A 13,105-nucleotide genomic window follows, 5' to 3' on the forward strand; every position below is an offset into this window, starting at 1 on the left:
ATACCAGTACTGAATATTTTAACAAACTAGCATGTTATGTCAAAACCTGCTGTTCCCGGCTTCTTTAATAAATTGTTGTAATAATTAAAATACTATATTATTGTAAATTGTTTATATACATTTTTGTATGAAAATAAGATCGTAATTGAAATTAATTATTCATATTTATTTATACATAAAAATGAATATATGAAAGCAGAATTGAATTACTTAAAATCTGCCCAGTTATTTGTATTATACTATGTGCAGACAGCCAAAATTCCTTAATTTCGTTCATACTATCCCAAATTAAGGAAATCATACCTTTTTGTTTACAAATCAAATGTTAATTACATGCTCAAAATACCATTTGTATTATTATAACTATTCAGAATGTCATTCAGGAGTTTTATTAGTTAGAGTGGATTTCAGGTATGTGAATAACTATTTAATTATTTTTCATCTTATTTTAAATAAATAACAGAAAGTTATAAGCACTACTTTCAAAATATTTTCCTGCTTTTATTAAAGACAACTGTCACCAAATTTATTTTAAAAAAATGTCACTTTTTCATTATCTTAACTTTATCTTTTGCTTAAAATTTATCTCACGCATAGTTACATTCGAAATGTTCCTTAATTTCAGCCTTCGTTTCAACGAAATTTTCCTTAATTTCGTTCTAACCTCAAAACTGACTTTTGTACAGAAAAAACAACTTAATTCCGGTGAAACGAAGAAGAAATTAGGATGTGTCTGAACATAGTGTTACAAATACCACTCAAAATTTGTAAATTAATACAGGTGTTAAACCAAATTAATATAAGAAAACATATTTCTGTTCTTGGATATAATATAAAAATAACATAAACGAAGGTTCTGTTTCTAAGTAATTTATATTTATCATTATCATGGGATAAGATTTTTATTCTAGATATATCAACTTTGAAAACTTTGTAATTTATAACTTTGAAGAAAAATCAGTTCTTTTCAAACTGAATTTGACTAATCCAGAATTTCGACTTCAGTGAGATATTCCTTAAAATATTAGAGCTCATTTGATAGTTGGCTTGCTTTTTAAAACATCAACTTAATTTAAAATTCAAGAAATTATAAAAAAAAATAAAATTTGGCAATAATTTATAACTACAGCTAAAATTACATAATATGAAATTCTTTATAGGTGAAAACAAAAGAAATTATCTGATTTTACACGCAATTTATTGTATTATTTTTACTTACCAAGTAAACGAACAGACCGATTATTGTGAAAGTTTTAAAAAAAGTATTAATAGCACTGCCAGCAGAAAGTTTTATGCTACTGTCATTTTGCCGGAAATTAAAAGCAGAAATTTGGTAGCACTACTCCAACATGTTCTTTTTCTGGCGAACGCCATTGCTGTTTAGTTCGGTGATAGTTTTCCCGCATAAAAAAGTAAGGAAATATATCAAATAATTTTATTTTCGTTGCAAAAATAGTAATACAATGTTGTTGGATATGTTTTTTAAATATTTGTGTATAAATATGTGGTGTATTTTAATAAAAAAATGTAATGTATATTGAGGTTAGAGGTTGTCTCTCAAAAAAAATAATTATCGCTGGAAAAACACACGTGGATTTAATTTTAAGCAAAAAATAATCATTAAATTATAAAAATTATATGATTTTCTACGTCCAAACTAAAACTAAATTTGCTATAATATTGCACGTTTAGTATTCAATTGGACCACATTAAAATTCGTGGCTTGCTAATCCTCTTAAGGTTATCGTGTGAAAGATAAAATCCTTAATAAAGTAAAGCACACAAATTTTTAAACAAAATAAAATATTTACTCTAAACGTATAAGCATTAGTGTGTATAAAAACTTACATTACAACAGATAAACTCAATTCGGATAAGTAATTTTTGTATAAATCAACATAGCAGAGTAAATGTATTGGAGGCATAAATATATAAATGAAACAATTTAACTTAATACGTCCATACTAAAACCAGACATAATTAAACTTAACGTGTTTGGTATTCAACTGGACAACAATAATATTCAAGGTTTGCTATTCCTCTTAAGGATATCGTCTAAAAGATAAAGTCCTTAATAAAGCTAAAACCTACAACGTTACAAATGTTTATTAGTAATTACTGCGTGCCGGAAAAATAATTATAAATTGTTAACACATTATACACATGTTTTGATAATTTTAATTGCAATCAGTATTATTAATACAATATAAATAATATATAATATTCTTTCAGAATGGCTGAAGTATCTGAAACTACTAGCGAAACCTTCGAGGAGCAACCTCCAATTGAAACTGAGGGCGTTGACACAATTTTGGACACACATATGGCAACAACGACTGAATTGCCTGAAATCAAGCTATTCGGTCGTTGGTCCTGTGATGATGTGACAGTCAATGATATTTCCCTACAAGATTACATTTCTGTCAAAGAAAAATTCGCTCGCTACTTACCACACTCTGCTGGTCGTTATGCTGCTAAGTGCTTCCGTAAAGCACAATGCCCAATTGTAGAACGCTTGACCAACTCATTGATGATGAAAGGTCGCAACAATGGTAAAAAATTGATGGCCTGCCGTATTGTCAAGCACTCATTTGAAATTATTCATTTGTTGACTGGTGAAAATCCATTGCAGGTAAACCATGTCAAATTCAGTATTAAGGAAATATAAGTGTAAACGTCTCATGCTAAACTGTTGTTGCGATTTATATACAAACAACAAACAGGTAGAATGTGACGCATATAAAATCCATACACTTGTCTAAAATATATACAAAATAATTACTATTTTATAAATTAACAAGTGTTTTGCACATATTTTTTTTATAAAAAAATTTATTTAATAAAAAAAGTGAACACAGTTGTTAATGATGGTTAATATTTTTAGATTCTCGTTAGCGCCATTATCAATTCTGGACCACGTGAAGATTCTACACGTATTGGTCGCGCTGGTACCGTACGTCGTCAAGCTGTTGATGTGTCTCCACTTCGTCGTGTCAATCAAGTAAGTGTTTGTATATTTATTTAAACGTTGTAGTTTTTGCCAGGATACAATTCTTTTCAAATAGGAACTATTTGGAAAGATATAACACTTGGCTAAATGAAAGCCAAGTCTGTTTATCTAAAGCGGACAAGAGTAAAATAATTGCACTCTTGTCTTACTGATAAAAATATACAAATACAAATTGTATAATATTTTTACTGACTATAAATTTTAAACGCTAATTGTGAATTATTTTTAGGCTATCTGGTTGTTATGCACTGGTGCACGTGAGGCTGCCTTCAGAAACATTAAAACTATTGCTGAATGTTTAGCTGATGAATTGATCAATGCTGCTAAGGTGAGTTTTTAGATATTAATTGAGATTTAAATTTAACATAAAACAGCCATATAAATTTTATTATACGCAACAATCATTACCGCGTGTTAATGCAAGTCTGTTTTTTTTTAGTATAAAAAATTTGTAGACATAACTCACTTGATATATATAACAAAGCTATTACATTTAATAAACAACATCAAAAGTTTTTAATTAGATATAAGTTACAATTTATAAGCACTTATTTAAATTTGCTGTAAAAACTAAATCAATAATGCTTTAGTCCATCCTCAATACAGCGTAATGTTGACCATGATTTACGTTTGTACATCTTAATATGGACAACATTAATATTGTTTTACTATCCCGCGTTAATTTAAACAAATCAAGTTTATTAACGCTTTGGTGAGTGAAACTACAGACGTTTAATATATTTGTAAAAACAAAATATTTAGTTTGTCCAACCTCAATACTGTTTAAGAATTTTAGTTACTTAAAGTAGTAAATTTTTAATTGGACAATATAAATATAGTTTCACTATCCCCTGCTATAATTTAAACTTATAATTTTTAGCAGTTTGGTATGTGAGTCTACATTTATATACTTTATTAGTAATTTAACTTAAATATATATTCAGTATAGTATATATTCAGTCCAGCCTCAATACAATGTAAAAGACATATATTTACGATTGTAATAATAAACTTGGACAACATTAAATGTAAGTTTTACTATCCCGCGTTATTAGTATATTTCTTAAAACATTACTATTGACGCTTTGGTATGTGAAACTACAATATTCAATCAAAATACATTGAGTTAAACTTTAATTACTTCTTACGTTATATCAGCAGAGATAAAACTTTTTTATTTTAAGCATTTATATATATTGTAAATAGAAATGTCCATAATTAATAATGAGCAAATATATTTAAATAGTGCTCATTTTCGCTTGTGGACTAGAAAAATTCTTTTTGTAAAATCCTAGCATTTGAACAATTTTATATTCCTATGCTTCACCAAATACAAAAACAAATAAAAATAATAATAGAAAGCAATTTTAATATATACGTATATCTATCTTATAAGATGTATACCAGGAAACTCTAGTGCCTGTCCACTCTAATTCGCGTAAAGTTGCATTAAAGCTTACGTCGCTTCGCTTGTGGACTAGAAAAATTCTTTTTGTAAAATCCTAGCATTTGAATAATTTTATATTCCTATGCTTCTCCAAATACAAAAACAAATAAAAATAATAATAGAAAGCAATTTTAATATATACGTATATCTATCTTATAAGATGTATACCAGGAAACTCCAGTGCCTGTCCACTCTAATTCGCGTAAAGTTGCATTAAAGCTTACGTCGTTTCGCTTGTGGACTAGAAAAATTCTTTTTGCAAAATCCTAGCAGTAGAATTTATATAATATTCTACAAGCTTCCTAAAACAAAAATACATAAAACATTATTATTAGTTTATATATTTATTTAATATGTTCTATAAAAGAAAGTGAGCAAAGTTAGAAAGTGAGGTATACGGCAAGACAAGCGACTGCTTATATTATTATATCCACTTTGTTCACTTTCAATTCGCGTAATGATCCTTTGAGATTAACTTCATTTCGGTAATAAAGTAATATTGTTGCACTTAAATTATTTTTTTATTCTTTTGATAATAAGTATTTCACTAAATTTGAAAAGATTATAAATATATTTATATAAGTATATGAAGTTATTTATACTATTTATTAAATATGATATTTATTTTCTATTTCAGGGTTCATCTAACTCTTATGCTATTAAAAAGAAGGATGAATTGGAACGTGTTGCTAAATCCAACCGATAAACATTTCGCGCTACACATTCTTTTTGTGTATTTTTTACACTAATTATAAAATAAAAATGAAAATTTTTCAAAAATAAATTTAAATCTAATTTTAATTACAACTAATTTTAACTTTATACTAACAACAAGCACGAAGGATCCAAATATATAGATATATGATTACAAGTAAACTTTTTTAAGTATTAAAATTCTATATAGGAAATTTTATGGTTTGAAGAATTCAATAACATAAATATATAATATTAGTTCTATTTGAATCAAATGTTTTAAATTTAATTTAATTACATTTAATGGTTTTTATAAAACACGTCATGCTTCTAATAATATAAATAAACTAGATATAATTTGAAATAAACTAGGAAAAAGCATATAGCTTCATAAGGCTTCTCCTAAATCTCTTTAATTTGTGGCCATTTCATAACTATCGGATAGTCTTTGTGTACCTCTGCATAAAAAATGTGTGTCCTATATTATCTCTCAATTTTATTTGGGGTATTAGAAATAATTGCCATATTATAAATGAAATAATGGAGAAGATATAAAAAAAATGTTGAGAAAATATTTCTTTTGATAAATATTTCTTTAATAAACTTCAAAATCTAATTTTCCCATTACACAATCAACAAATTCCTAATTAAACATAACATTCTTATAATTCATCCAAATGCCATCGATGACCGTTTGTGCCGAACAATAACAAAAGTCGCGGGAGCAGGTTGTAAAAAAAATGATGTGTAGTACCAAGAAAATAAGCAATTTGAGTTAGAAGAAACTATCCGTTTGTTAAACACTCGATATCGTTAATTATTAATTTAAGTTATATGAATACATATTAAGCCAATCTAGTTATCCTTTTTCAACGGTGAAATATTTGGAAGTAACTTGAACTAACCCAACAATTGTTATACCAGTTGAACCAAGATCTCTATGTAGATTTGTAGTAAGCATCTGTAATAGTGGAATATCAAAGCTTTATGGGTTTTTTTTAAAGTATTTTATAAGATGCGTAAATAAATAAATTTATGAACTTTTAACCAAACAATCATAAATAAGTCCAATAAATAAATATTTACATAAGAGCAGTGCAAAAAATTCCTATGAAATTTTAATTTACTTTACCTCAATTTACTCGAACTCGCTCACGGCCGTAGTATAAAATACTATATAATAATGGACAGCGGAAATCTTTTAACTAAATCTCTTTGCTGTTTTTCATATATTCAACATATCTGTTTTATGTTTCCCATACATTGATCGTTTATAAATTAATTTTTCTATGAATATTCTATTATAAAAATAATTATTAATTGTTTTATAAATATAGAATAAAAATAATCGTACTGTGTTTGCATCAAACAATATATATAAATAAAATAATGTGTAAAACATCCCTGTACTTAAAATATTAAAAATTTCTCTTTCTAAATAAATTACAACTCTGTATCTTGCAATCCACAAATTGTTGTTTTTAAATATAAAATTTGATTTTGATACTTATGTTTTTAGTTGGAGACATTACATCTAATTGTATATTATTTTTATAATGTTAAGTAGCGCATCGCCTTCCCCATCAAGCAATACATCAAATATTCAAATAAATAATACAACACTATCGCAATTGTAAGAAACTTTTATTTATAATTTAATCTATTAAGTTAAATTGTGCATGTAAAAAAATAACAATATACATATGTATATATGTATGTAATTTTACAGATTTATTAACCAAAGATTAATAGAATCGTTTCTGCGCAAAAGTATATTACTAAAAATTATTGAAGCAGCCGCTAGTCAATATACAAAAAATTATCAACAAACAAAAAGACCAGAAGACACACTGGCTGCCGTGATAGTGCAGTTACCATTTGCATACAAAGATTTCCTCGATAGTCCTAAGGAACTGTTGAATTTGACAATTGATGAGCCAATACAATTTATGAACGCCGTTAAATACTGTGTTTATTCACTTATACGCGACTTTGTTAAGCAAACAAGCAGCGAAACTGGACTTAAATCCATCGATATTGAGCAAGTGCATGTGCAGCTTCGATTTATAGGTTTACCATATCAACAGCACTTATGTTTTGATCCTTCAAAAAATTTATATCCTACCAATTTATGCTCAGTTCTTGGTATATTAACTGCTTTAACTGAACCAGAGAAGTGTGTGTAAGTTTTCTCAATTATAGAATATGCAATATTACATATTGTTTTTCATTATAATTTTTTGTTTTCTTTTCAATAGTATACAAACGGTTTGGTTTTGTTCAACAGGTTGTCTCAGAAATAAAATTAAAAAAAATTCCACTGAAGGTTAGTGTTAAATAAAATAGAATTGTCTTAAGTTAAGCTAAGTTTTTGTTTACCTTTGCAGCGCCACAGTGCAACAGTTGCTCTCGTTCTATGAGCGAGTATAGCAAGTTACGTTCTATTCAAAACTACCATCTGTTGCGTTTGGTACCTACCGGTTTTGTTCAAACGCCCATAATCCTTGATAAAGTTTTTCGTGCAGTACTTGTTCGTGTGAAAGGTAATAACAATAAAACATAAAACCTTATAATTTTGTCATAATCTTTTATTATTTAAGAACATAATTATAACTGTAAATTAAAATTGGGAGGACGCTATTTAGTTACCGGATATTACGACTATAATAAGTGTGGACAGGAGTTTCAAGCATGGAATCTGATAAATATATGAAAGGGAACAACCGTTCTCTATATGGTCCTATAGATAATTCGGATATTTTTGTTAACAATAGAGAAGAATTTTCATCACAATTAAATTTGCGAAATGAGGAAAGTTTCATCAATAGCGATTATCTGGAACGCACACCACGGATTGTTAATACTAATTTGCCATTGTCACAACTAAACGATGATTCTTGCTCACTGTTTATTGATACTCAAAATTTATCAGAGACAATTGTAGTTGATACACCACCACCACCGATTGATAAATATGTTCAGCCTATTCAATCTAAAACGACAAACAAAAATGTTTATAACAATGAATTACATTTTCCAAAGCAAGCAACAAAAAAAGATTTGGATCTATCATCAGTAGCTGGCACAAATTATCAGCGAGTTGATGATTCATTCACAAACGAATTCGAAAAATTTGCTAATGAACCATTTGACATAGATTTAGAGGAGTTAAGCGCTCTTGAAAAATTACACACAACAAAAAATGTAACAACATTGGTAGGTTTTTTTTTGTTGAAACTTTTCGAAAAATAATGTTAGTTATAGTGCAATAATAATATGTTTTTTTTAGTCAAAAACACAAATAGACACTAGCAAAAAGCTGCAAAATATAACTTCATCTTGTCCAATTCCAAAAAAAACTACTTTTGATTCCGCTGATGTTAATCGAATTACTGAGCACAACAATCCTTTAGATTTATTATCTTTGGGTTATAGAAATGGTACTATATCCAGTATACATGGACCTTCGAACTCAATACAAAATACAATACAACAAATGAGTATGGATATATCTGTAAATGAACACACATCCATACAACATATACCACCTATTGAACATGACAATAATTTATCCATTGACCTCAATAGCAGTATTGAAGTAAATAATGTACAGAAGTTGGGAAGTGTTGCGTCAATACTGTTGCCTAATAATTCGACTGTTGATGCGACGTTGAGTCCACAATCAATTATACAACTGCATACAATTATCAAAAAGGAATATTCCGATTTTGCTTTTGTCTATGCACTAAGCGCACAATTGTGTCAAGATCGTATACCAATGGATTGCTTTGTTAACTTGAAAATGGCATTGCTACTCAGTTTAGCCTCAATTGGGGTAAGCAGAATTTTAAAATAAAACTCAAACTAAAAAGGTTTCATCTATTCAATGAAGTATGCATATAATATACTAAATGTGCATGTATTTTTTTAGCCAATTCCCAATCGTATTCCGATACCTATTATTGCTATTGGTAATGACACTTCTATAATCAATTACCTTATGACAAGTATTGGCCAGTTGGGCGCACGATTTTTAGGACCAACCTATAAGTTAAAATCTCCTGCTTTTCCAAGTAATCAAAAATGGATTGAAGCTGATCCTATCCTTTTAGCACAAGGTGGAGTTTATTTTGCCGGTGATTGGTCTTGTATAAAAGCAGCTCGTGCTGATAAAATTTTTAAGTTTATTGAGTGTTCTCGTGTAAGCATAGAAAAATCTTCAGTTGCATATCCTTTAGAAACTTCAATATGGGCACATTGGCGTGCTTTTAAAAATAACGCGCGTGATCAACAAATGTTTAACAAATTCATCAAGTATAAATAATAACTTTCTTTTTAAAATTGCAAATAAAATTAGTTTAATTTTTTCTAAGAATATTTGGTTTACCAATTTATGTTGACGAAGACAACCATGAAGTTTTGGTTGATTACATACTTCAACAATCGTCAATAAATACTTATGAGTCAACTATAGATGATCTCTCAATATCTAATGAGGATATGCGCCACTTTCTAGCAATTATATCAAAACGTACTGTAGACTTTACACAAGAAGCTGAAAGATTACTGCAAGAATATTTTGTGGCTTCACGCATAGAACGTCCAGGTATAATAAAATAATTTATTGAATTTATTTAAAGTATAGATATGGAATTTTTGTTTCCAGGGTGCTTAACGAAACAATCATTTGTTACAATAAAACAATTTTCAGAATCGTTTGCTAAGCTTTCGTTTCGTCACGAAGTCCTATCCAATGATGTAGTGGCTGCAATTTATATAAGTGAGCATTTTATATTTAATGCATATGGCACTGGTCAGCATCCACCACCACATTTTAAATCGTGTAATTTTATTGGTGCCGTAGATGAACATTTGCGTGATTTCAAAGAATGGCTTGAAACCTACATAAATAAATATTATAACTCATCTTAAAGTTACATGTTAAAAATTCAAGTCAAGATTAATTTTTTATAAAAACATATATTTATTTTTAAAATAAAAAATTATTTTAATAATACATAATGTAAAATTATAATTAATTAATATGTAAGTGTAAATTAAATTTAATTTTTTTAAGAATATAATAAAAAAGATACTCTAAAATGATTCATTTGGATAAAAAATTTCAATTATGAAATTATAAAATAACCATTTCAGAATAAACTTATAAATGTTCGCTTATATATTCAAAACACATTGCAAACCAAATTAAAAAGGCACATGCGTCTAGTAACAATCGTTTTCATTTTCTTAGTGTCTTGGGGAATATGTAGCGAATTTATATCATTTCTTATTTACTGATAGTTAATAGTTGAGCAAAACTTATATTAAATTTGTTATGTATTGTTATGTTAAATTTGTGAATATGCTAATACCTATATTGTATTCTATGTATATAGAATAGTATGATATAAAAAAATTGAAAGATATACAATACATACACTTATATATATGTAAATAAAGATATGCATACGTAATTAAGTAAAAGAAACTCCTTTTAAAAGAACTCCTTATAAAAACTTTCAAAACTCCTTATTAAAACCGTTTACGTCACAATATATAACCTTAAAGATAATATACAATTTTATTTATAATACATTGTTATATATGATCTAAAATTATGATCGATTTCTATGAGCTGCCTTTAACTATTGTTAAGATTAAATTTAAATATGTAATGCATTCATTTTACAATTTTATATAATTTTGCTTTGGTTCAGTATTAATAGAAATCTGTGATTTCATTAAAAATATAATTAGATACACTTACAAATTAATTACCAAATTATTAGCTATTCTTACAAGATAACTTACATCAATATTTTAATTTAAAGCTAATAATCTAAGTTTCCTTGAGCTCCGGTTATAATGGCATCAATCCATATTCGTGCAGCTGCATCTGAAGCTGCTTGTAAATGATAGCTGCGTTTTTTTGTTTTCACAATGAAAGTGCAGTGTGGGCGACCACTTTTAGATGCGTTCAAATGATCCAAATAAACTTCATCAATTGTCTAAAAAAAAAAAAACAAATCAAAAACTTTAAATTAAATAAATTTAAACGTAAAAATTATTATTTTCTTGTTGTCATTCTTGTGTAAGGATCGTATAATACAGACAGTCATATGACGTGTGATCGGTTACAGCAATTTTTGATCGTGATCAAAAGTCATGTTATGCAGACAGTCAAATTACAATTATCAACTTCGTACTTTTATTACTAATTTGGTAATTTTATTTGTGCATGAATTTAAGGTGTAATATTTTTTGAGGGGATATACTCACATATCCACACTAAAATATACATATTTGCTATTTCAAGGAGTAAATACTGGCATTTATTACTGAGCAATACTATATTGACGAACGTGACAAAACTTTCAGCCCCTAGCGTTGTTCAGAATATTGCTGCTCAGTAATAAATATCAGAGTTTGGACATTTAAGAGCATATGTTTTTTTTTTTGTTTGTGTGGATATATATCACAACCAAAAAGTTTCAATAAACCAGAAAGAGCGTAATACTACTGGACCATTCGTTATTTGACTGTGTCATGACCAGAAAGAGCGTAATACTACCAGACCATTCGTTATCTGACTATGTAATAAACCCGTGATAGTTTAAGAAATAACTTATAGTGTAGTGCTATTAAACAAAGTAAACTTATTAATATTTGAAAATAAAATAAAAAAAACATCGAAAACTAGAATCATAAATTATATTGATCATAAAGTATGTTTATACGAATTTAAATTTTTGGTGTATAAAATTATTTGCACCGTCAACGTAAAGTCATGTTTAGGTGGGCACTTTTGACTGGTTCAAGATCAGGAAAAGAAAAGAACGCAGAAAAAGAAAGTAACAAAGAAAAAGAAAAAAATGAAGCAAACAAACAAAAAGATAAAGTAAACCAGCAAAAAGAAGAAAAGGACAAGAAAAATGACTTAGATTCAGAAGAAAACGAAAATACGGTTGGGCATAGGTTTACGGTAGAAATGTGGAAACCTTGTGCAGCATGGGCGTGGGACGTACCAACTGATACTTGTGCGATTTGCCGAAATCCAATTTCTGAAGTATGTATTGAATGTCAAGCTTCACAAAACTATTACAAGGCAGACTGTGTAACAGCAACAGGTGAATGTAATCATGTTTATCATTATCACTGTATATCGCGTTGGTTAAAAACGCGAAATGTATGCCCACTTGATAGCAAACGATGGGAGTTTGCGAAAATCAGTTCTTAAAGACAGTAAAAGGGAAGAGAAGAAAGATTTATGCAAAATAGGTTTTTGTTCTATCTTTTATAAACAAAACCAATTAAATAGTAATAATAAAAAAACAGTCCTCACAGTTCCAAAACAAGATTATCTCAAGAACATTTCTACAACAATTATTGTACAACAGCAAACAATAACAACTACTGACAAGATAAAAAATAATTCTTTGCTTCCTTACCGAAAAGTATGCGCCTCCTCTCGGCTTCCGTTCTGACTTATCAGAATAATAAATAAAGGCATTACGTTGACGGTCGAGTACAAACCAACGTCGCGCCCAACCATGAAAAGTAGCACCCAACTTATGTAAATATCTATAAAAATACAGAAATTTTATTATTATATTTACTTTGTATTATATTTAAGTCTTACCCCCTACAGCTGTGCGCATCTACAAATACATGAGGGCAGAGCGCAATCTGGTGTCCAGCTGATTCGATATGATGGCGTAAATTTAAATCCGGTGAGAAAATTGGTAAATATCGTGTCAATGGACGTTGATGTTTAGGAAGTGCGCGTTTCCGATCACTATGACTACCGCTACTGCCACCACCACTTCCTGCAGTTTCATTCGAGTTGACACTACCACGTTTGTCTAATACATCATCTCCGTTGGTAACTTGCTCATCGGAGTAACGATTATCTGCACTGCCGATGCCAGAGGTATTTGTTGATAGCTCGATAC

General features: G+C 28.6%; 5 protein-coding genes and 3 non-coding genes across 8 annotated transcripts; 7 read left to right on the top strand and 1 right to left on the bottom strand.

Moving 5' to 3' along the window:
* Positions 1-1,325: 1,325 nt before the first annotated feature.
* On the top strand, positions 1,326-5,241 carry LOC119671312 (40S ribosomal protein S5a). Its single transcript, XM_038081893.1, has 5 exons — positions 1,326-1,412; positions 2,233-2,632; positions 2,885-3,001; positions 3,240-3,338; positions 5,095-5,241. The coding sequence occupies exons 2-5, from the start codon at positions 2,234-2,236 to the stop codon at positions 5,161-5,163; spliced, it is 684 nt and encodes a 227-aa protein (XP_037937821.1). The 5' UTR covers positions 1,326-1,412; position 2,233; the 3' UTR covers positions 5,164-5,241.
* On the top strand, positions 1,642-1,794 carry LOC119673594. Its single transcript, XR_005252112.1, has one exon. It is a non-coding gene; the product is annotated as a small nucleolar RNA psi18S-1854 (small nucleolar RNA).
* On the top strand, positions 1,949-2,102 carry LOC119673592. Its single transcript, XR_005252110.1, has one exon. It is a non-coding gene; the product is annotated as a small nucleolar RNA psi18S-1854 (small nucleolar RNA).
* Positions 4,428-4,565, top strand: LOC119673597. Its single transcript, XR_005252115.1, has one exon. It is a non-coding gene; the product is annotated as a small nucleolar RNA psi28S-1192 (small nucleolar RNA).
* Positions 5,242-6,667: 1,426 nt separating the features above from the next.
* Positions 6,668-7,879, top strand: LOC119671314. The gene is made up of 5 exons (XM_038081895.1): positions 6,668-6,783; positions 6,880-7,332; positions 7,409-7,476; positions 7,538-7,693; positions 7,751-7,879. Exons 1-5 carry the CDS (start codon positions 6,707-6,709, stop codon positions 7,861-7,863), a joined length of 867 nt encoding a protein of 288 aa, XP_037937823.1. The 5' UTR covers positions 6,668-6,706; the 3' UTR covers positions 7,864-7,879.
* On the top strand, positions 7,822-10,103 carry LOC119671313. Its single transcript, XM_038081894.1, has 5 exons — positions 7,822-8,366; positions 8,440-8,985; positions 9,082-9,464; positions 9,524-9,756; positions 9,817-10,103. Exons 1-5 carry the CDS (start codon positions 7,842-7,844, stop codon positions 10,080-10,082), a joined length of 1,953 nt encoding a protein of 650 aa, XP_037937822.1. The 5' UTR covers positions 7,822-7,841; the 3' UTR covers positions 10,083-10,103.
* A 187-nt stretch (positions 10,104-10,290) lies between these two features.
* LOC119667056 (pleckstrin homology-like domain family B member 1) lies at positions 10,291-13,103 on the bottom strand (the record flags this gene model as incomplete). The annotated part of the gene is made up of 3 exons (XM_038076339.1): positions 10,291-11,161; positions 12,602-12,734; positions 12,793-13,103. Coding segments are annotated over 3 exons (621 nt in total), but the record flags the coding sequence as incomplete, so codon positions are not given.
* Positions 11,889-12,602, top strand: LOC119671315 (RING-box protein 1-like). The gene has a single exon (XM_038081896.1). It carries the CDS (start codon positions 11,941-11,943, stop codon positions 12,388-12,390), a length of 450 nt encoding a protein of 149 aa, XP_037937824.1. The 5' UTR covers positions 11,889-11,940; the 3' UTR covers positions 12,391-12,602.
* Positions 13,104-13,105: the final 2 nt, after the last annotated feature.

Source organism: Teleopsis dalmanni, chromosome 1 (genome assembly GCF_002237135.1).
Source record: "Teleopsis dalmanni isolate 2A chromosome 1, ASM223713v2, whole genome shotgun sequence".
Classification (NCBI taxonomy): domain Eukaryota; kingdom Metazoa; phylum Arthropoda; class Insecta; order Diptera; family Diopsidae; genus Teleopsis; species Teleopsis dalmanni.

Coding starts and splice junctions, on each gene's coding strand:
- LOC119671315 (XM_038081896.1), top strand. CDS start 11,941: ATGTTTAGGTGGGCACTTTTGACTGGTTCAAGATCAGGAAAAGAAAAG.
- LOC119671314 (XM_038081895.1), top strand. CDS start 6,707: ATGTTAAGTAGCGCATCGCCTTCCCCATCAAGCAATACATCAAATATT. Junction 6,784..6,879: donor AATACAACACTATCGCAATT/GTAAGAAACTTT, acceptor GTAATTTTACAG/ATTTATTAACCAAAGATTAA. Junction 7,333..7,408: donor ACTGAACCAGAGAAGTGTGT/GTAAGTTTTCTC, acceptor TCTTTTCAATAG/TATACAAACGGTTTGGTTTT.
- LOC119671313 (XM_038081894.1), top strand. CDS start 7,842: ATGGAATCTGATAAATATATGAAAGGGAACAACCGTTCTCTATATGGT. Junction 8,367..8,439: donor CAAAAAATGTAACAACATTG/GTAGGTTTTTTT, acceptor TGTTTTTTTTAG/TCAAAAACACAAATAGACAC. Junction 8,986..9,081: donor TCAGTTTAGCCTCAATTGGG/GTAAGCAGAATT, acceptor GTATTTTTTTAG/CCAATTCCCAATCGTATTCC.
- LOC119671312 (XM_038081893.1), top strand. CDS start 2,234: ATGGCTGAAGTATCTGAAACTACTAGCGAAACCTTCGAGGAGCAACCT. Junction 2,633..2,884: donor CTGGTGAAAATCCATTGCAG/GTAAACCATGTC, acceptor TAATATTTTTAG/ATTCTCGTTAGCGCCATTAT. Junction 3,339..5,094: donor AATTGATCAATGCTGCTAAG/GTGAGTTTTTAG, acceptor TTTCTATTTCAG/GGTTCATCTAACTCTTATGC.